The 21,240-nt window shown below is 41.1% G+C and overlaps 2 protein-coding genes across 3 annotated transcripts in view; one reads left to right on the forward strand and one right to left on the reverse strand.

Annotated features, from left to right (window-relative positions):
* SORCS2 (sortilin related VPS10 domain containing receptor 2) overlaps nucleotides 1-7,363 on the forward strand; it is a 175,954-nt gene extending 168,591 nt beyond the window's left edge. Inside the window, exons 27-28 of one of the 2 annotated variants that reach the window (XM_042465110.1) lie at nucleotides 2,160-2,239; nucleotides 2,530-7,363. In XM_042465110.1, coding sequence (XP_042321044.1) covers nucleotides 2,160-2,239; nucleotides 2,530-2,553 — 104 coding nt within the window. In that variant the 3' untranslated portion in view covers nucleotides 2,554-7,363. The remainder of the gene's footprint in view (nucleotides 1-2,159; nucleotides 2,240-2,529) is intronic. The other variant, XM_042465111.1, reaches the window with a different exon arrangement.
* An 8,169-nt stretch (nucleotides 7,364-15,532) lies between these two features.
* The window catches only part of AFAP1 (actin filament associated protein 1), an 80,971-nt gene continuing 75,263 nt past the window's right edge, over nucleotides 15,533-21,240 (reverse strand). The window contains exon 19 of the mRNA XM_042463831.1: nucleotides 15,533-19,359. Within this exon, the coding sequence (XP_042319765.1) occupies nucleotides 19,333-19,359 (27 nt within the window). The 3' untranslated portion in view covers nucleotides 15,533-19,332. The remainder of the gene's footprint in view (nucleotides 19,360-21,240) is intronic.

Consider the following 21,240-nt stretch of genomic DNA (forward strand, 5'->3'; position numbering starts at 1 on the left):
CGTTACATTTGGTCTTGGATGGGCATTGCATTCAGCAGAAATGGAAAGGACTGGTTGCTGGGTGAAAGGGAGAATAGAAGGTGGCAACTGTGTATAAAGATTATTGACAGAAGATATTTGGTGGCTGGCATATGACATGAATCATGGTTTTGGGATGGAGTATCTTTTTCTAGTTCATATTGCTAGACTGGTGCTTTGGCCATTTAAAATTACTGAAGCAGGTTCTTTAGGGCATGGTCAGGACTTTTTAGGGCCCTCCCAATATTCTTGGACAGCCAGTTCCATCAGCTGCCACCATAGTCTTAGCTTGATGATACTAATGTAGTCTAACAACATCTACAGAGCCAAACAGTCATCACACTTGCCTTAACTGCTCTTGCATGTTTAGGAAGACACATGTTAATTTTTATGATTTTCATTGGCCTAGAAACAGGTGAGAGGCTATTTAAGATTGGGCCCTAAAGAAGATGGAAGGAGAAAAGTGTGATAAAAACAGGGAAAGATTACATAGGATTACATAGTTGTCTGTCATGTCTTTGCAAATCTAGAAAAATAATCAAGGTAGTACCATTTTACTTTGTGCCAGTGAGTGCATTTCCTCGCATTCTCCTGATCCTCCCTCCTCATTTTGACACGATCTCCCATTTTGATGTTAATACATCTGCCATGCTACTCCACATTTTCTCCTTGCCTTAATTATTATCTGTGCATCTGATTCCAAGACCTCCTTCATTTATTCATTAACCCCAGTAGTGTATTTTCATTGTATAATTTTAAAAAATCACTTAAGCCTCTACCCTTTAATGCCCTCGATATCTACAAAGCAGGAATACTGTTTCTAGAAGGGTATTTAGGGTTGCTTTGTTCTCAGTCGGAAAATTTTGTTAGCCTGGGCCACTCCAGCCTCCCTGCTCACTGCCCATTGGCACAGCGCTTAAGGCGCAGCACTTAAAGGACAGGGCTACTATCCCTTTCATGGCTGTGTTGAAGTGTTAAGTTATTATTGGGAGCTGCCATGGAAGACACCAGCCGCACCCTCATGGGGAAACAGGGACAGTATCTAGATTAAAATAATAGAGAGGTGTTGGGATCACCTGTAAAGCTTTTAATAGGAAGTACAGATAGGAAAGAGAGTCAGCATGAGGTGAAGGTTTGAGTGCTGAGACCATGATTCAAATCCCTAAGCCATAAAAACCCACTGGGTGAGTCTTAGAGAAAGACAATGGCAAGCATGCTTTGAACAAACCTTATTGAGAAAAACCTGTGATGGTGTTCTCTTGGGGTTATCATAAGCTACTTAAACTGAGGGCACACAACAACTATACAGATAGAAAAGTTGGTCCCCTCGAGATCTAGAAGGGAATGGATTAACTCACTGATATTCAAAGAATTGCTCTCAACCTCCTGTGCAATCATCAAAATAAAAAGCAATTTAGTTGTGTTGGCTTGGGAGGGACTAAACAAATTACTGATAAATCAGATCTTTCTGATAACTAGTCCTTTACAGAATGTCCTCCTCCTTCCCTTTTCATTTCTGTAAGTCCTTTATTCTTTTTATCCAAATCTGAAAAATGGGCCTTACCTTGGCAAGAGATTCTTACAATGTACTTAAGTGTATACAAACATGAATGCAGAATCCCTTGCTGAATGAGGGACAGCTGGCATATATGGTGCCCAGCAGCCTCATGTTTCAGATAGATGCCCAGTGGGTCAGACCATGTTTTGGAGGAAGGAGTAGGAGCTGAATTCAGCCCTGCCTCTGTTGTCTGTCCTTTTGCACCCCAACCATCAAGTCAGCAACTGCTGGGTGCCTTCATTCTTAGTTTGACTGGGGATATACCTAATGTACTAGTCTATATAGCTAGTTCAGGATGAAGTTATAAATAAGGTGAACAGTTCTGTTACATTCAAAAATTCTGTGGGAATCTTCACTGTCCGGTTCTCACCGATGAGAGTATTTAATCAGACTCTTCTTTGTTACAGCATGGAATTAAACAACACCTAGTTTTCTGCTCTCTCTCTCTCTTCTCATAATTTTGGAATTTTTACAGTGGCATATTCCAGACTCACCCATCCACTTCTTTTGTTTTTATATATTTTATGTTGCCTACTTTATCGCCACCCCCAACTTGGGACTCCTCCACACCATTACCTTGCAGTGGCTCCTTCTGGGAGAGGTGGAAACTTGAACAGCTACAGAGTTCCCTTATTGCTGATGGCAGTCAGTGTCCAGTCCCAGGTCAGTGTCATCTTGAAAGGAAGCCTGTGGTTCCATTCTTTCCCTTCATCTTCTCCCCTCAAACTACTATATGGTGTCACTCAGCTCAGAACTGTAGGATTTCACTACATTTTATCACAAGCCAACATGTTCACCACCACAACACAGACCTGTGTTTCCACTCTCACCTGGCGTGATTTGATGAGTCTACTCTCTCACCTGGTGGAACTATTCCCAAAATAAAAGGGGAGGGGATAATGTTAAAATCCTGTAATTTGCTGATCTTGGTGCTTTGTTTTTCTCCTCTGTAGGCAATCTCTCAGGCGTGGTTCTGAGTATTAATTCAAGGGAGATGCACAGTTACCTGGTTAGCTGATGTTCACAACTGAATTCGTAGACAAGACTCTTCCACTGCTGGATTCCTCCTTTCCCCTCTGAAGACCTAACTAATTGTGGGAAGCAGATTCTTAAATTGTCTTGACATTAGGTACAGCCATGTGTTACTTGGAGAGAAAGTTAATACACTTTGTGTTCATGGCTATTGACTTTTGCTTTTTTACACCTCAAACTAAAATAGCAGATCTGTAGTCCTAGGCACACGTGCAACTACTTTTCTATCTTTTGTGTCCCTTTATTTCTGTATGTTCATTTAATCAAATGCATACAGCACTTAGCTCACTGTGGCAGCATCAAGTAGAAAGCTGTAATTCTTGAGCCATGAAGACTGGCTAACAAAGCGGCTGGCAAGGTGAAGCAGAAATCTAGTTGAAGGTTGGGAATGTTTTCCAATTTTAAAGAGTGACTGCTGGATACTGATGTGATACAGCTGAAGAATTCTGAACAGATGCTGCCAAGAGACATGCTGAGTACTCCCTAGGATGCCTCTCTGAGACTCAATGCAAGCCTGGGCTACAAAACCGTGTTAACAACATAAATATGAGAAAGCGTATGAAGTTTCTTGTACTGTTCACCTTGCTACCAAGAAGCTCCCTGCCTTGTTTTGCTCCCAGACCAAGTTCTTTCCTTACCAGACACCATCTACCCTGATTTAGGAGGGCACCACTAGACTGATTAGTAGTTTGCAACCCACGTAATTACATTGTATTCAGCTTGGGCTGCCTTACCTTGTTTTGGTCTCCAGAACAGCAAGTGTAATTACTTTATTTTTAAATTTCTGTAACCGTTTTTGGTGTCTTTTTAAACTTTCTATTTTTATAGCTATACAAACATTCCTGTCTCAGGATAGTGCTGTCAAAGCAGCATATTTGGAACTCGTTGTTTTATTCTTTTTCCTATTTCTACTGTGGAGCTGAAGAAACTGAAAATATCACTGCCTTGGATGTGTTTGACAATCTGGTTAATTAAATTGGAGAATTAATTCAATTTAAATGATTGCACTTTCTCAGTTTTACCCCCTCGGTATCATGCCTCATTCATCAGAGTGGAGTTGAAAAGGACAATTGTCTCATGTTAGAGTTGTTGTTATTTGGAAGCTGTGCAAGTTTAGTTTTGTGATTGCCTGTTCTACCCCTAGTAGCTTAGTGGAGGCAAAAATGGCAAAGCTGCAGCTAGAGTGGTGGCATTTGTTCTGAGAGTCATGTGTAAGAAGTGAATCACAAAGCTTCCTGGAATAGTGCACTGAGCATCTTTCTAATAATCTCACCATATCTACCAGAGTGACCCTGATACTTTTTAGCAGGGGTTACTGAACACCAGTAGGCAACCAAGCATTAAATAAGAATTAATTGTGCAACACTTATTGTATGTATTGGATGGCAGTATCTCCAAGATGCTAATGTATTCTTTCTGTTGAAAGCACATCCCATTTTGTCTTGTTGTATTTTGCTCACCTACAAGCACTAAGGCAAATCCTGCAGAACTATGTCAAGCACAATGCATTCAGGAACTGACTGTCCAAGTGGATGAGAATACTGCTGGGAATCAATGGCAAGTCTTCTTTGCCACCTGCCTCAGGATCTCTGTTTGTCTTTGTCCATGCAGCAAATCTAATTGCCCTGCACATAAGCTGATAGAAGAGTGACATCTATCTCCCTGCTGCCTTACCTGTACAGAAGATAAAACAGCGGTTGAGGAAACTCTGGGCACTAAAGAGTCTCAAGGACTTCAAAGAAGGGAAGGGTTCTTCGGAAAGTATATGTGCTTTGGAATCCCTGGAATTCTTGAATTAAGGGACTGATCTCTTTGGTTTATGGCTTATCTGTTGGCAAGTGGGGAAAAAGCATTACAAGATGTGGTTGGAAGAAGCCTGTCCACCAGGATGGAGAGAATTTTGAGAAAATTTAGAAACCCAGTGGGAAAGGTATGCCACCTAGGGTTTGGAGCCCATGTCCCTGCAGACTGATCAGTTTTACAACTCTAGCAGAAAGGAATCTTATTTACACTTAATAGTGTTACATGGAACAGTTCTGAGAGAATTGACTTAGGAGGGGAACTTTGTACCAAGTGCTAATCAGTCAGCTGGTTTCCAGTGATAACAAATTTAATTCTGGAATTTTAGTTTTGCCTAAAGTGAAAATCTTGCTTCTAATCTTCAAGCGGAGAACCCCAACCCGGATGCCATTGAATGGAAATTCTCATACAACCCACAAATCAAAATAAGGAGTTATTTTGGGGCCTACAGCTTCTTTAAATGCATCTTCCTGTTTTTGTAAGTATGGCTCATGGTGCTTGCTTCTTAGTCAAGACAAAGGCAAGAGAGGCAGCTGCTCTTGCCCCTATGTCTTTTCAGTTTGTCAGAAACATCTAAGGATACTGGCATATCTGGTCGGTCACCGTATCTGCTTGAACCGATGGTGTGATAAGGAATTTCAGGTGGCCAGATTTAGGATTGCTCTTTGACGGCTTGGTACCCTGAAGATGTGTTAGGCTACAACTCCAGCCATTCCCAGCCACCAGGGCCATTGGCTATGCTGGCTGGGGTTGATTGGGGTTGTAGTCCAATACTTGACAAGAGCGTTAGGCTGGGAAAGACTGTTTAAGGGTTGTGTAAAGAGTACAGGATTTCATAAATCCAAGTGTTTCTCAGTTTAAACTGATGAGAAAGACATCTTGTCTCAGGTGTGCAGGTTGGTTTCATGGGTAAATTGTTTCTTTGTTAATAATTTGAAGAACTATGTTTGTATATCAGTCCTAAATTAGCAGATCAAAAGCCTCATGACAAGAAAATGATGAATAGGTAACTTAATACAACTGCTGCACTTACTAATTGGTGCAAATTCCATCAAGATTAATTGCTTTTAATTGCTCTCCATTTCAGTGGGAGAATGCTTCTGTGGGATTGTAACCTTGTTAATGCCCTACCACTTAGACAAAAGTGGTTTGCGGGGAGGGAGAGGAATATCTAGCACAGATGGACCACAACCGGAGACCTTCTCCAGTGTACCAGTCAATATACAGTCACTAAAAAATGCTTGAAAATGGAAAGAAGGGGCTTCCAGTGTCATGGTAATAACATTAAACAAACAAACTTTTGTAGATGCAAAAGCATCTGCCAGTAGCCACCTCTGTGTACTATTGCTGTTAACCTGTCGGGGACATCTGCTCCTTAATATTTTGTTACTTTTAAAAAGCTTAAGCCATGGGGGAGCTCCTGAAATAGGAAATTCTCATAATAAAACAACATCAAAGTTTAACATCAAAGTTAAAACGTGCTGTTTCCAACTTATTGGCAAAGAAAGGGGGACTGTCCTTTCTTTTCCTAGCAGGAAATCTTGTTGAACTTAGCTTGAATTTACTTTCAGGTTACACGGTTTGCTACTAATGCTTCTTCTGCTTTCTGGCTCAGGTCTAATCACGGTTGATAAGTGAAGTGTAGGAGGAACAGGTTGTGGCTCCACATCAGTCCTGGATGATGTAGGAGGGAAATGCCAAAGTACTCAGTTCTGGAAAGGTAGATGCCAAGTGTAGTTAAAAATACCATTGCTTCTGGGCTATAAACCCTCCCATCTTCAACTATGCTGGCATCAAATTCCCAGATTTAGGGAATTGATCTTGGTAGCATGAGACTTTGTTTTGGTCCCAGTTGGCAATGAACTGTGTTGACAGCACTTTATAATAATGGAGAATTAATCTTTTCAGGTGGCATTTAATGTAATAGCCATCTGACTATTGGACCTGGCAGCTGTAAAGAGTTTCTGTTCATGCCTGGCAGGGAATGACAAGTGATGCTTCTCCTCCTGGAGTCTCTCCCAGTCTCTAGGAGGGGATCTATAATTTTCATCAGTGTCTCAGTGCAAGCCAAGACCTATGTGATATTTCTAAATTCTCCATTGCTCTAGTGTGCTATTCCCATCCTTCCCCCCCCCCCCAAAATAATTTGAGCAGCCTCTGTTAAGGATTCCATCTGGTCACTGCCTACAAAAAGAAAAGCACACTAGAGAGGCCCTGCCAGTTGCTTCATGTTTATGGAATTCTTTCCCCCTGAAGGTTTTCCAGAAACCTGCCCTGAGCACATTTTGGAAACTGTGATTAGTCCTGCAAAAATTAGGCGTGTCTAAATGGGGGCCTTCAGCATTTTGTTGTGCATTTTCATTCCATTGTTTTCAGTGGGACTTGGATGGACACACCTAGCTTTCCTTGGATTGCATCCATTGTGTATATACACTTTGGGCTTTGGCAAGCATTAAGAATGAGATGGGTGTGTTTTGATGGAGTAGGTTTTATTTTGTTAAGTCTTCTTCTCCTGCTTTTGGAGTTCAGTCATCACTATGTAAGATAAATGTTTCCAAAAATGTTATATACTGTGGAATTGGTGATGAAAATTACCTGAGTTTTACTACTTACTTCTCCTGTAGACTATCGTACTCTCCAACTGTCCCAATTTGGCAGGGATAGTCTCAGTTAATCCTTTGTCATTACACTTTTCAACTGCTTTTAAAATGTCTCAGTTTCTTTCTTCTCTTCCCACTTCCCCTTTTTCCTTAGCTTACTTCATTTGCTGCAAGCTGAGTTCAGGGTGCAAAAGTAGTTGGCATTCTCTTAACTCAGCAGAGTGGAGAGGAGGGAGCTGAGTCTTGCTGTTTTTGGTTGCCATAAGCTGGAAATGACTTGGACGAAGCAAGCTTGTTTTCTGCTGCTCCAGAGATTAGGACATAGTGCAATGGCTTCAAGCTACAGGAAAAGAGATTCCATCTAAACATTAGGAAGAATTTCCTCATGATAAGAGCTGTTGGACAGTGGAATATGTTGCCTCAGAGTATAGTGGAGACTTCTTTTCTGGAGGTTTTTAAACAGAGGCTGAATGGCCATCTATTTAGTGGGAGTGCTTTTATTGCATGGCAGGGGATTGGATTGGATGACTGTTGGTGCACAGGAGCAACAAAGCAGGTGCTGTAGCTGTACCCTTAGTGCTCTGTTCAGTTAGAATGCATAACTCTGTTCTGTGCTCACTGATGTTGTCTTGAATGTAAATGTATGAACCAGCCTGAAGTAAGCTAGAGCTACCAAGAGGTAGTTGCTGGATCAGATAAGAAGGCAAGCCCTTTCCAGGGTTCCTTTAAGCAACCAGAAGCACGTCCAAGGTTGTATCACTGAGATCCAGCAACATGACCCACCCACCCCTGCAATCTCTGGAGGAGTTCCAGACCCTTCCTGGTTACATGGCATTGCCTTCATTCACTCCCTACTATAGTCTCACTCACATTTCAGGTTACCATAAGTTGAAAAAACCTCTAAACCATTCGCATAATGTGGCACTCAATGCCTGATTATAGCCAGAACCCTAACCTATGATGAATAGCAGAGAGGATAGCAGTAGCCTTAGCAATTACATTTCTGTACTGCTTATCAGTGAACTAGCACTCCCTAATCGGTTTACAATGAGTAAGCCAATTGCCCTCCACAAGCTGAGTACTCATTTTGCCGACCTATGAAAGGATGGAAGGCTGAATCGACCCTGGAGCCCTTCTCTAGGATCAAACTTACAACATTGTGGCTGCAGTACCAGCATTTAACCACTGCCACCAGTGCTCCTTTATAGACTCCTAAGAGTAGCAGGTAACGTACTGGGAAGAGGATTATCACTTCTGAGTTCCTTAGCAGGCACGAGTAGAGCTACCCATTGAAACCCATTCTGCTGTTGAGTTTTAAAAAAAAAAATCTTGTAAGGCTCCTCCAGTAATGTAACCAAACAGCCTAATGATGAATAATCACAGTTTGGACTATCTATTTCTAGCCCAAGGGGTGGGACTCCTGTAGCCCTCCAGATGCTGTCAGAATGTAAGTCCCAGCAGCCACAGGAATGTTGAGGAATGTACAGAGTCTTATCCAGAGTGCCATGTGAGCCTGACTTCTGTTGCAGGCACATGGAAAACATTGAGTAGAACGTTTCCTGCTATGTGTGGAGCTATTTATTGGAGAGATAATTGGAAGCAATGAAGTCTGTAGATAGGTGTGGCATGCATGCTGATGCCCTGTAGGCTGCGTCTAGGGAACTTCAGTACAGCCACTGATACCAACCAGCTAGTTTAACAGTACAGGAAAGTGTCCAGTATGTTAACAGATTGCCTAGGAGCACAGTCATTCATTGTGAACACATGGCCCATGCAAGCATTCTAAATTCCCGTGTGGCGAGGAAGATGGCTAAATCATGTGGGGAGCAAACATACGTAGGGCAAGCTGCATGCTGTAAAACATTGCCCTCCAACTCATGGCTTATTGATTCACCTTTACTCATAACTTATTGATTCACCTTTACTCTGCCTCTTGCAATTGAAACTTGCATGAGAATAATTCTGAATATTACTTAATGATGCATTTATCTAATTTATATCCCACTTTTCTCCCAGCACAGAACCCAAGGTGGTTTATGGCCAATGAAAACAAAGAGCAGCTAAAAATAGGGGCCACAGTCTGCACTGGATCCCACATATAATCTTTATTTACATACGAGGGCCATTTTTAACACTGTTGGCACCATATCACTGGCCAGGATGGCATAGTGATCTGACCAGGAATAACCCAGGCAAACACTGGCCCAACAGTATTGCTGAACTATGGCCCTGTGAACCATGGTCAGTGGTTCTCTTAAATGAAAGGCTGCAGAAGTAATAGCAAGTACATTTATGTACTGCTTATCAGTGAACTAAGCACTCCCTAAGCAGTTTACAGTGTGTAAGATAATTGCCCCCCAACAAGCTGGGTATTTAAGTAACCTCAGAAGGATGCCAGGCTGAGTGGACTCTGGAGCCCTGCCTGGGATTGAACTCACAATCTTGTGACTTGTATTACAGGCATTTAATCACTGCGCTATCAGGGCTCCGTGTTCATTATAAAGATTCTATTAACCTTTAGGTAACTACCAGCACCAAGCTTCTTTCACTCCCTGGTCCATATTCAGGGGTGGCCATGCTAGCCATATAGCAAAGTACAATAACAGCCAAAATTCACAAAACAGTGATACCTTATTGGAGCAACCAAAATGCTCAAAATACATGTTGCAAAATTTCAAAGTCCACTGGCTTCTTCATCAGGGAAAGGTCTTAAAAATCATTCAAGTGTGTGTTTGTGTTGGAGGGGGATGACAGTGTTATTCACCAGCCTGAATTTTGTTAAGATGCTGTTGTATTATTCTGTGGAGGGATATCTATGTAGGCAGGCCCCTTCTCCTCCTGGCCATATGGCCATGGGAACAAAGCATTTCAAAGTCTAGGAGATAAATTTTGAATTCCATTAGTAATACAAGGCACTTCCTCTGAGATCCAAAATGTCTCCGTCCCTCATTGAGGTCACAACCCCCTTTGTTAGACAGAGAATACTAAATCTGTCAAGAGAAACCTCCATGCTTTTGCTTTAGGAAAATGTTAGGTGCTACTTTGATAAAACATTCCAAATGTAGCTCCCCCCCCTTTTTAAATAGTTTACCTTTATTGGAAGTAAAAACCTCAAGTAGCACATTAGTTCCTCCCCATTACCACTTAAAATCCGACCCTTTCTGGAAGAACACTTTTTCCTCTCTACTCATTGCTCTTTCATTTTAAAGAATGATTGCTTAATCCCTGCAGTTCCAGATTGTGTGCCAAGGCCATCCTTACAAGAGTGGCTGGGGTGGGAGAGAAGTGGGGGAATGGATCTGGCACTATTCATTCACTTTTAGAAGTCTTAGTGCTACGTGCTGTTTGCCTACTACACAGGTGGATAAGACTGAACCCAGGTGTCACATAAGGTGTATCTAGTTGTGGGGGGTGTGAGAGGATGTTACTTAAATTGTAAGTTCCATATGACATTCTGTCTACTGTCCAGTAACAGTTTTGGCCTCTTATGCAACACATTCCTGCCTCAATGTTTTCCAAATACCAGGTGCCTTGGTCTATGTTTGCTATCCCTACATGACTGCATCAGGATCTGAACACTACAGAATTAACAATACACAGCTAATAGCATTGAGCTTCCAAAGGCTTTCCCCTTGGCCTTTCCTTCCTGGGCCTTTAACATGTTTGGAACTTAGGTGCTCCTATTCTTTTTGCTGAAACCTCCCTCCACTCTTCAGTCCTGGAGAAAAGAGTGATGGCTGCCAGGTGAGAAGTCCATACTTGATCTTCCCAGAGATTAGTAAAGGTTTGTTTCCTCCTTATTTGCCAAGACTTTGCAGGGTGGTCATAACAATTGACAAGTTCTGCTCGTAAGTTCTTAGCCCAGCCTTGAGATTCTCAGCTCTTGGGAATCTTAGATTTATACCTGATCAGCTCACTTCCTAATTCAAAGTCAACATAAAAACTGACAGATGTTTTAAAATCAGAGTCTTTACTTACAATCAGCGTCTTGCTTTTAATCCTAAAAACACAACTTAGGTTTCTGCAGTTTTACATTATGTGCTAATATGGATGATGCCCTTTAATGTATGTCTGCCCTTTTGTAGGACCAACTAATGTTTTAAGTATTCCACATGTGCAGTGGGGCTTGCTAATGGGAGTTTGTAAATGAGGATAGCACACATTTGTAATTTTTGACAGTCTACAGCCTGAGAGCTATGGCCCTCACCATTCCCCCTTCCCCCTGAAAGACAGCAATGGGGATCAGAGTTTACCTATTGTTGATATCCATTGTTATTGCAACAGCCATGACACTGGGTCCATTCCAATGTGAAGTAAACCTTTGTGATCACTGATTCGGATCCAGATCTGGATATGTGCAAATGGGCCGATGGAAGCAAAATGTCCTTTCTGCTCCTCCGCACAATAATCCCTCTACCTAAAATGCTATAACAAAGGTTGAAGGAGCCTGAAGGGTTGAGCTGTGGTGTGAAGAGAGGAATTCCCCCCCAAATTAGGTGGCAGCACCTAAGCAGAAATGTTCCACTCAAGGAAGGCAGATCCTGAACCCAGTGAGATGAATTACTCTTTCTAGATTCTAGGAAATGTTATGAAATACAGTTAATTAATGTACAGTTAAAGGCTTTTGGTTCCTGCATGCACATTTCAGTCAATGGAAATGGTTAGATCTATAGACTCTGAAGGTGTTAAGATCACCTTCCAAATGTCCTACACTCATGGGAGCACGAGTACTCGCTTAGCACTGCTCTGTACTCAGTTTGTGAAGAACATGTTGAACTTGCTTTAACACATAAATAACCATCACAAGTTGTCCCATCTTTTGTATCACTTAGTTTTAATGTGAGAATATCGGTCACACTTTCCTATTACTATTTTAGATAATGTTATCCAAGTCTCTTTGTATACAATGCAAAACAAAAGGGGTTCATAACTATCGAAATGGGTTTGAGGGTGGGCAGGATGGAGGAGCCTGTATATTTTTGTATATATGAGACTGACAAAATGGCAGCTTTTGTAGCAATATGATCTGGTTTTGAGAAGCAGCAACAAATATGTTTGAAGATGCTTTATGTTAACACTTCACTATGGGTCAATTGCACAATCAGTAATTCAACCTACATAGCCAAGACTCTAAATTAGGATGTGCTACAGATTTGATAATAAAATATTTATAAGCTGCACAATGCAGCCTGTGACTATTCTGTTCAGATATGTAGGAAGTCGACTACTGTATCCAAAGGAATGAATTTGTTCCAAGAAAATGTATCACAAAAGTTCCCTCATTAAAAATGGTTTGCCACTCAGTTTATCGATTTTGGCTTTCTTTCACAGCACTTCCACCTCACCTCCAGTTCAACACAGAACTTACATTCAATAACAAAGCTAGGATGGAGTACAACTTGCTGTTTTGGAAAAAAAATATTAAGTGATACTTCAGGTTTAAATTTCCTACTGGTGCACCTTTCCATCAGAAGATATCTATGTAAATGCAAACATAATGAATTCAAAATGTATGTAACTCCAATAATTATTCCTTTTGGCAGTCTGACATAAGCTGGACAAGTAGAGGTAATACCACTCTACAAGAGTAAGGAAGCTTTAGTCCTCCAGATATTTTGAACAATGATTTCCAAAATCCCAGGTTGGCTGGGGCTTCTGCGAATTGAAATACAAAACATGTAGAAGGCCAAAGCTTTCCCACCTCTGAACTAACTGAATGAAGACACAGATAAGGTGCACTTATCACTCATTTAGGCACCAGAAATGAACTGAAATTAGAAGTGTGCTCCCAACAAAACTCTACTTTCTGGTTTGCAAAACACAAACCAAATTGATGTGGAAGGATGGATGCAGATCAGAAGCATTTCTGATATGATCTAAAAGGTGAGTATGACTCTCTTGCTCTTGAATCTAACCCACAACTAGCTTCTTGAAAATTACCAGTGTGGCCCCAATACATAAAAGACTAATTGGCTTGTCAAGATGACACTAAGATACTGTCAAGCAGCATATCAGAACAAGAAACAAAAGTGGAGTTTTCACATGTTATCTTTTATTAATAATGTGAATGTTACACCAATTAGGTGCCTGTCATCCTACCTTCTGGGTCAGAAAGGTAAAAAATAAATTGTAGCTAACAAGGCCTAGGTTTTTTGTGGCCTTCTTTCTCCATTTGGGCTTTTTCCTTTTTTTAAGAAAAATCACAGATGTATTTTCTCAGTAGATAAAGAATGCCTCGCTGGCCAAGCTCCATCTAGCATTTAGTTTCTAACAGTCGCCATACACTGAGAAATACAGACAAAATTAATGTAAAATAAAACATGATAGCTCACAAATAAAAAATTTTCTCGCTTTTGTTTCAGCATGTTTTTTTTTTCCATTGAGAGCTTCAAATACAATCTTATCTTTGAAAACACAGGATGAGAAATAATTACAGTCATTAATACAAGAGTGTCAGATCAGTTACAGTAATAATGGAAGACAGATACAAAAATTACAAAAACACTGAAGTGTTTATTGAAAAAGTTTCCCCTCAAATACTAATCTGATATTTGAAAAGTAAACCTAAAAACCCAACCCCATGATGCCAAATACAGCTTCCATAACAACAATAAAAATAGTTTCTGATTTATAGTTTGTTCAGGAAATCTGGATTGGTAAAGATTTCTTTCACATACGTAAAAATGCAATGCATATAAAACCCTTTTAAAAGTACTTGGGAGACCTGTTATCAAGACAGTGGAATAGCTCATTTTATAAAGACCCTCTTGCTTGCTCAATACCTTTGAAATGTATGTTTGACAAGGGAGGAGGCTACAGATGCAGTTTGCTCAGCAGATCCTCAACCCTCCCCAATTCCATCATACATGTCTACTGCCAAGGAAGGGAGGGAACACTGGTCCTGATTCTTGCCCAAACAAAAACCTCAGGAGGGGAGATTACTTTCTTTCACCCAACTTTTCCTTTGAGAAGGATAATGTAATTTCCAGTTTGGAAGAAAAATCAAGAACAATGGCAACAAAAAGCCATCTGCTTCAGTCAGCATCATGAATGGGGGATAAATGAAGGCCACTGCTATCTGAATGATGCAGCAAAACCTTTGAGTGAGGGGAGAAGCATTTGGGCTACTACAGGCAGGAAAATGTCTTAGGCAAACACTGGGATAATATGGTCTTTACCTTGTTTTTAAGACCCGCTCTTACTGCCTACAATTCCAACATTGTCTAGAATACAGACCTCAAATTCTAGATAATACTCCACCTCTCTGATCCCATGGGCTATACAGATCACAAAAGCTGGTACAATGATTTGTTAACCTTTAAAAGGTGCCACAGGACTCTACAGCTCTGTGGGTTTTTCAAAAGTCTCTGCAGAGCAGGAGTCTGTGAACATGCAAACTTACTCTCTCAGGCTGAAGTCAATAAAGTCATTCACAATGAGGCATGTAAACAAGCCTTCTAGGGTGATGCAACTCATACAAAGTTGTGCCAACCTTTGTGCCTGTTGGGGTATGCCTCACAGCATTTAATGTGGCCTAACTTCTTTCTGGGCACTCTCCTCCCCTGTCCTGACCCTCCTGCTTTCTCAATCACATACCATCTTGGCCAGAATTCTCCTTGGTGTCCTAGGCTGATGTAGAGGGTACTTGTGGCAAGAGGGAAAAGGCTACCAGGCAACAGCCATGAAGGGAACCAGTCATTGGAGACATGGGCTGCTCAGAACTGGGCCTTCCCTTGTCAGGACTGGATGACCCTGGGAAAAGAGGAACTGCTAGCATAGTAAATAAAAAGGGAAATATTTTTTGTGTAGGGAGGAAATGGCTTCAAAAAGCCAAGTAACAGCAGTAACATTATAAAGACTCCATGGGGACGGGGAGGTGTGTGTGAATTATAGTAAGCCTCTTCAAATGCCTTGCTTGTTTTTCAAGAGTACAAACTGCCATGGAGATAAACTGCAGCAAAAATGATTGCTGCAAGGCCAGAGGGCCATAAAAGTGCCCAGCTCTGTAAAAAAGGAGCACACAAAAAAGTATGAAGGCAGGTATTTCTCCAACTCAAGTTTTATACAGACTCATTTCTCTGTAAGGCCTCAGGCAGGTATTGGGAATATATCCATTTTTAGCCAGCTGCATCTTCCTCTTCCCCTTCCAACACATGGTTCTGCTGTAGCATGCTTTGGACAGGTTCCTGCATTTTTAAAAACCTGTCTGTACATCTACATGCATACCCACATTTTTTCCAAGGTTGAACTGAATACATTTGTGCACATTTTAATGAAATTGGGGGTACAGAGTGAAACCGCAGCCTTGTGTTTGCCACAATAAACAGCCAATCAGTGCTTTATGTCGCCAGATAAGGCAGTAGCTTCACGACTGTCACAAGGCCAGCTAATCAGCATTCTGCCACTTCTTTTCCTAGAAGATGAAAAAGTCAGATGCTCCTGTGCTTTTTTGATATCTTTACAATCCAAATTTTACACCCATCCTAAAAGAAGCAACTGCAGATGCAAAGTAGGCTCACTATTCAATCTGGAAAAGGCTTGAGTTGTTGGAATCTGCCACCCTATTAAAAGAGATGAAGATTCAGCAGCTAAAATTTTAAAGTGTACCCTCTGCTCAAAACAATTTTCACAATGGAAAAATAAAATTGCACATATCTGGTAAAGTAATTCTAATTAGTCTACTTTGTGTCATAAAATGAGCGAACCATTTAAAAGGTACCATAACAGAAATTATGTCCTCATTAAACATATTGATCAGTTGTCTAGAATACATCATAAATACATCCATACATCCATAACTTAAATGAAATATACAAATAAATTAGTTTAAAATAATTTGGCTAAACAAAATACATTTTGCATAAACTTTCTTGCAGTGTCAGTTCATAGGATAATGATGATATGTCAGCATGCTTTAGGTCATCACCCTTGCCAAATTTCCATAATATCCAGACAATCTCTGGAGAATAAATGACAAACAAGAAAGAGGCTGGCAGCGGCATGATACCACTGCGCAGACCCAGAGGACTTTGGCAAAACTAACCCCACATCTGCAGCAGTGTTGGGCAATTCTGGTTGATCAGGGAGCCAATACCCCTATCCTGGGTGGTGCTCCCCCATACTGCCAAAATGGGACAACAAACAAATATTGCCAAACTGCAGCAATAAACTGCATAAAGGCCTTTAAAACAAGTGGCAAATGCTGGCTTTAAGTTTTTTGTTTTTGGTGGTTTGCTGCCAAAATTTGGAGGGACAATTTTGGGGAGGATGTGTGGAATGTAGGATGTCCACCTGTTCCGCATACATCCACTATGCTGCATGTAGTTTGTATATTTTGTTTCTCCACTGCCATACGTCATCATGGGCTGCTCCATTCATTATACAAGTAGAGGCTATTCCATGTGCAAACAGAGAGCATGTCCTCTGCATGGCCAAAACAACCCTCATCACTTTTTAACATGAAAGGAAGACAAAAGTTAAGTAGGAAAGTTGGAAAGCTGGCTAATAGCTGCTTCTAGTCTAAGATGCAGGTAATCTTTCTGGCCAATATAGGAATCCCAAGCTTGATGAAACAAAACCAGATTGTTCTTTATAAAGAAGCAATGTGGCCTGGTGCGCACAAGGCTAACTCCTGACAGACTGACATATTCAGGAAACAAGACCTTTTCACACTGCACAATTATAGCACTATGATCCCACTTTAACTCTATAAAGCGCAGGGGTTTGTAGTTTGGGGTCAGAGGCACTAAAGGAGAGTTATAGCTGAGAATTTATTGTTCCTCTCTATACTGCCAGTTCCAAGATTCCATAGGATGTTGCCATGGCAGTTAAAGTGGAATTGTAGTACTATAATTCTGCAGTGTGAAAGGGACCCAGAACAGAACAGATGGTCAGCTTAAAAGAGAAACAGAAAGACAACTTACTGGAGTGCTGAGGTTTCCTTATCCATTCTCTCTCTCCATAGAATAAACCAATATAGCTAGGGATATAACAAAGCACTCACCCAGAAAAGAATAACTAACTCTTTTCTTTTGTTTGTGCTTCAAACTCTCCACTATCAACTTCCTAGTTCCATCTTGACAGGGCAGCTCTACCTGCTTACTGACAGCCTGCACGTCTACTTTATCATGCACTTTGTTGGGTTCATAGAACATAGAAATAAGATGTTCTAGAGCCAACTTTCTGCCTTCAGTGTTGTTTAGCATTATCTCTACTGTAGGGCCAAGAAACCCTTTCTGGAAAGTCCCTGACATAGCTTACTGCTGGGATGGGAGGGTGAGAAAAGGGCTGATGCCCAAAACATTGTACCACCTCTGAGCAGTAGTGTTGCCCACTCCCAATTTGCAGAGGTATTATCTGCTTTAAAAATAGATAAATAAATGTTACAACTTTTTTTGGACTTTGCTAATTCACTCCTCTAAGTGTTGCTTTTGCCCTAGAGGGGCAGAGAAAAAAATTATTACAATAGTGGTGGGGCACAAGCTTGGATGCAGCGTCGAGCTTCAATGCAAGCCAAATACCTTGCCATTGGAGAGAACTCATCCAGGCTTGTCTTTTGTCTCAGCATCCCCAAAGTGGAAGACTGAAGGACAAAGGAGTTTCCACTGCATTAAGCAGCACTTAGAGGAGAGATCCTCCAGTGGTCTTGTACCCCAGCCTAAGTTCAACCCATTCCCAGAGGGATGGTAGGCCCCTTCTTCTGCCAACAGCCATGTCTCAAAGAGGTTTCTTGGTCCCTGTGACTAAGACAAAAGCAAGAATACAGGGATAATGTCCCCACAAATGCATCTTCCCTATCCTGGCTCCTTCTATCTCCAATCAGGATAAAAAAAATTGGAAAGACCAAGGATGGCCCTTTCACCAGAATCAACCTACTGTCCAATGGAGGATGTCTCTGTCTTGCATCACATGCTAGAAAATTAAATGATACTGGAGTAGCCCATGCACACAGAAGCTCTGTAGTTTCATCAGAGCACATACAAAATTTGGGACGGGAGGGAGAACGTAGGTGTTGAAACACAAGGAGAGGAAGTGTTTTAATTACTTTCATGTTTTTTGGGGAGGTGCAGAATAAGAGTGAAAATTTATACAACCTGTTTCAAGCAGTCAAAGCACTTCATAAACATTATCTCAGTAAACCTTACAACAAAAACAGGCCAGCATTCTTTCCTTGTTCCCATACTGCAGATTGGATGTTGGAGCTAAGAGACTGTACCTTATCTGTGTCCACCCAGTGAGTACCCTCGAGAATTTCAACTTGGGACTCTGGGGCACTGTGTTACAGCAGGAAAAGAAACTTTTATTTTTTAAAAAAATAGAAAAATAAACATAAATACACAGAAACACATATCTTTTAGCAGAGATCACTTCAAATATTTCAATTTGTTTTAGATATTCATCGCTGGTTGAAAAAAAACTTTGCCTCTTAGCAGTGAGAAAAAGTCATTCTCTGAGAAATGTAGTAAAATATTTTAGATCAATTCTGATACCTTTTTCTTGGAATGTTTTGAAATGCAACAATGCATTATTTATTCTATTAGCCATTTTCTACTTCCTTTCCACAAAGCCCTCTCAAAATGGCAGTTGTCACAGAAGGGGCTTTTAAGGGGAACGTCACAATTGCTTGTTTTTGTGTGTATTTGTGAAGTGGCATCTGTTACTACTGAACTTTCAGAAAACAATTTAAAACATGAGAAAATAATAAATAAATATCTTTAAAAAGAAGAGTTAAATACGATGGCAGTCCTTTATACTTGCAATTGGAAGGGCCTCTTCTGGTAGTACCAAGGCTGCTTCCCAATTGCATTTCAGCCTCCTCTAGTTGCTGATCACTGTGGAAAACAGAAGGTGCACAACCTCAGCAATGGCCACAGCTTTCCATTCTTCACCTTTGTAGAACTCATAAGGTTTGACAGAATGCCACAAAATGTTCTGTCCCCACATTTCTCCAGTAACTCGGTAGGGAGTCAACATCTGCTTTCATATCAAATGATTAAAGCTATCTAAAACTATTTCAAATGGGTATTGAAACATGCCAATCTCCATTTCCACCTAACACAGTTGCTAGTGCTAGATATATCTGATCCAGCTAAGAAATCATTTCAATTGTTCCTTTTATTTTTCTAGTATTCCAGATGAAATGTTTCTGTAATAAAAATAACACATTCAAGATGACCTTTCTCTTGGCTGTATTAGACTTATTGACCATTAACTGAACAGGACTGACCAACCCTTTATACCACTGTGCAGAAACTCTTCCTCAGTCCATCTTGAGCAATACCAAACAGAGTTTTAAAGCAGGGTGCTAGTGACTGCATTATATTTTTATGTTCCATTTTTCATCTCCCATTCCTAGAACAAAGGAAGAAAGAATTATAAACAAGATTTGTCACAATGGATTTAAGTATATTAGAATGTCTTTCACGTACAATAGGCCCTCAGTATCCACAGGGGTTTGGTTCCAGAACTCCACACAGACAGCCAAATATGTGAATGAAAAAGTCCTATTAATAATATGGTATAGGGCACCAGCAAGATCCACCCACCAGGTGTGTATTCTTTGGATTTGCGAAGCAGGCAGCTCACAGTGTTTCCAGAGACAGAGATAGCTGAATGCAAGTCAGCTAAGAAACCCCATATGGAGTAGTGCAGCTGTAGCTGCAGCAGCAGCAACAGCAGCAAGTACTTATTGCCAGGTACACATTCTTCGTTCTCCCCTGCCTCTGGGGAGCCTGCCAACTACCTGCTTCTACCTTTGGAACAAATGAGTAGAAGTACCACACCCATCACATCAAAGATGCTTATGCTTGTTCTTTTCAAAGGCTTCAGAAGCAGGCAGCTCTCAGGCTCCCTGGAGGTAAAGGACGCGTGGTGGCCAGGACTTACTGCTGCCCTACACCATTTTATTAATAGGAACTCACAGTTTTCTGTTGTCTCACATTTGTGTCTCTCTCCTCCACCTCCAGGGAGGCCACCAGCTGCGTGCTTTGCATGCCCAAAGAATGTGTGCCTGGTGGCCGGCCCTTGCCGCCACCTCAACTGGGACCGATTCTCGGCCTGATTACACTAGATCCCTGCTAGATGATGATGGTGATGAGGATGATTTCTGCATTTTCAATTCAGGGTTGGTGGGCCCACTGTATATGTACACTACATCTTTCAGGAAGCCACCCCAAACCATTAGGAGTGGGGAAAAAAGATAAATTTCCATTTTTGCAAGTTACATGCAATCTGTTTCCATTTGAATGAAGGCATACAATTAGCATTAATATGAGATTAATATACTAGAGAGGCATGCAGCAGTTTTTTTCTTACCAGTTAGCTTACAAGAAGGAAACAAGACAATTCCACAGAGAATGTTTAAAGCCTGTGAATCTTATTGACTCGACAACATAATTGCATTAGACTTGCCAATAATATAATTTCAGTAAGTGTTTGGCCACAACCAAAGTCAGGGCAGAAGATGAAGATTAGATGGGAACATGTCACAAATCAACAGGGAAGCTTGCTTGCTCTTCTTAAAAGGGAATGGGCGCAAATAAGATGTGAGTGGAATTCCTTTTTATTCATATAACCCAGTGGTCCCCAAACTGTGCCCCTGAAGAGAGTTTGGACTTCAGCTCCCAGAAGCCTTAGCCATGTTGGCCAATAGTCTGGGATTCTGGGAGCTGAAGTCCAGAATCCCTTAAAGAGCACATTTTTGGGGTCACTGATATAACCTATGGGGCTGGGGGTGTTTGATTCAAAAAACCAGCCATTGAAGCAGAATACTCATCATGTGCTGGACCACCCCTTGTCTTTTCTGTGAAGAGCAGATGATCTGATACATTCACATGAAAAGGTTACCAGGTATGTGAATGTTCCACTGCAAAATGAGGCTTTGGAGGCAGCACATTTTGATGTGGTAAAGGATTCACTTTTAAACCACTGACTCTCCAGGGGGTGGGGGTGGGGTGGGGTGAAGGGAATGATGTTACTGAGTACTCAAATTGGCCATAAAAAGTCTCAGAAAATAATTTTTCCAGGGACCTTTTCACACTACACACTAGCATTATAATTTCACTTTAACTGTCACAGAAACATCCCACAGGATCCTGGGGTTTGTAGTTCAGTGAGGCACTAGAGGTCTCTGATACTTCTATGCTTCTATTTGTATGTCAATTTCTATTTTCTAAAACAGATAAAGAAGCAGTGGCAGGCAATCATGACAGAAAAGCAACAGATACAGATGGG

Source organism: Sceloporus undulatus, chromosome 4 (assembly GCF_019175285.1).
Source record: "Sceloporus undulatus isolate JIND9_A2432 ecotype Alabama chromosome 4, SceUnd_v1.1, whole genome shotgun sequence".
Taxonomy (NCBI): domain Eukaryota; kingdom Metazoa; phylum Chordata; class Lepidosauria; order Squamata; family Phrynosomatidae; genus Sceloporus; species Sceloporus undulatus.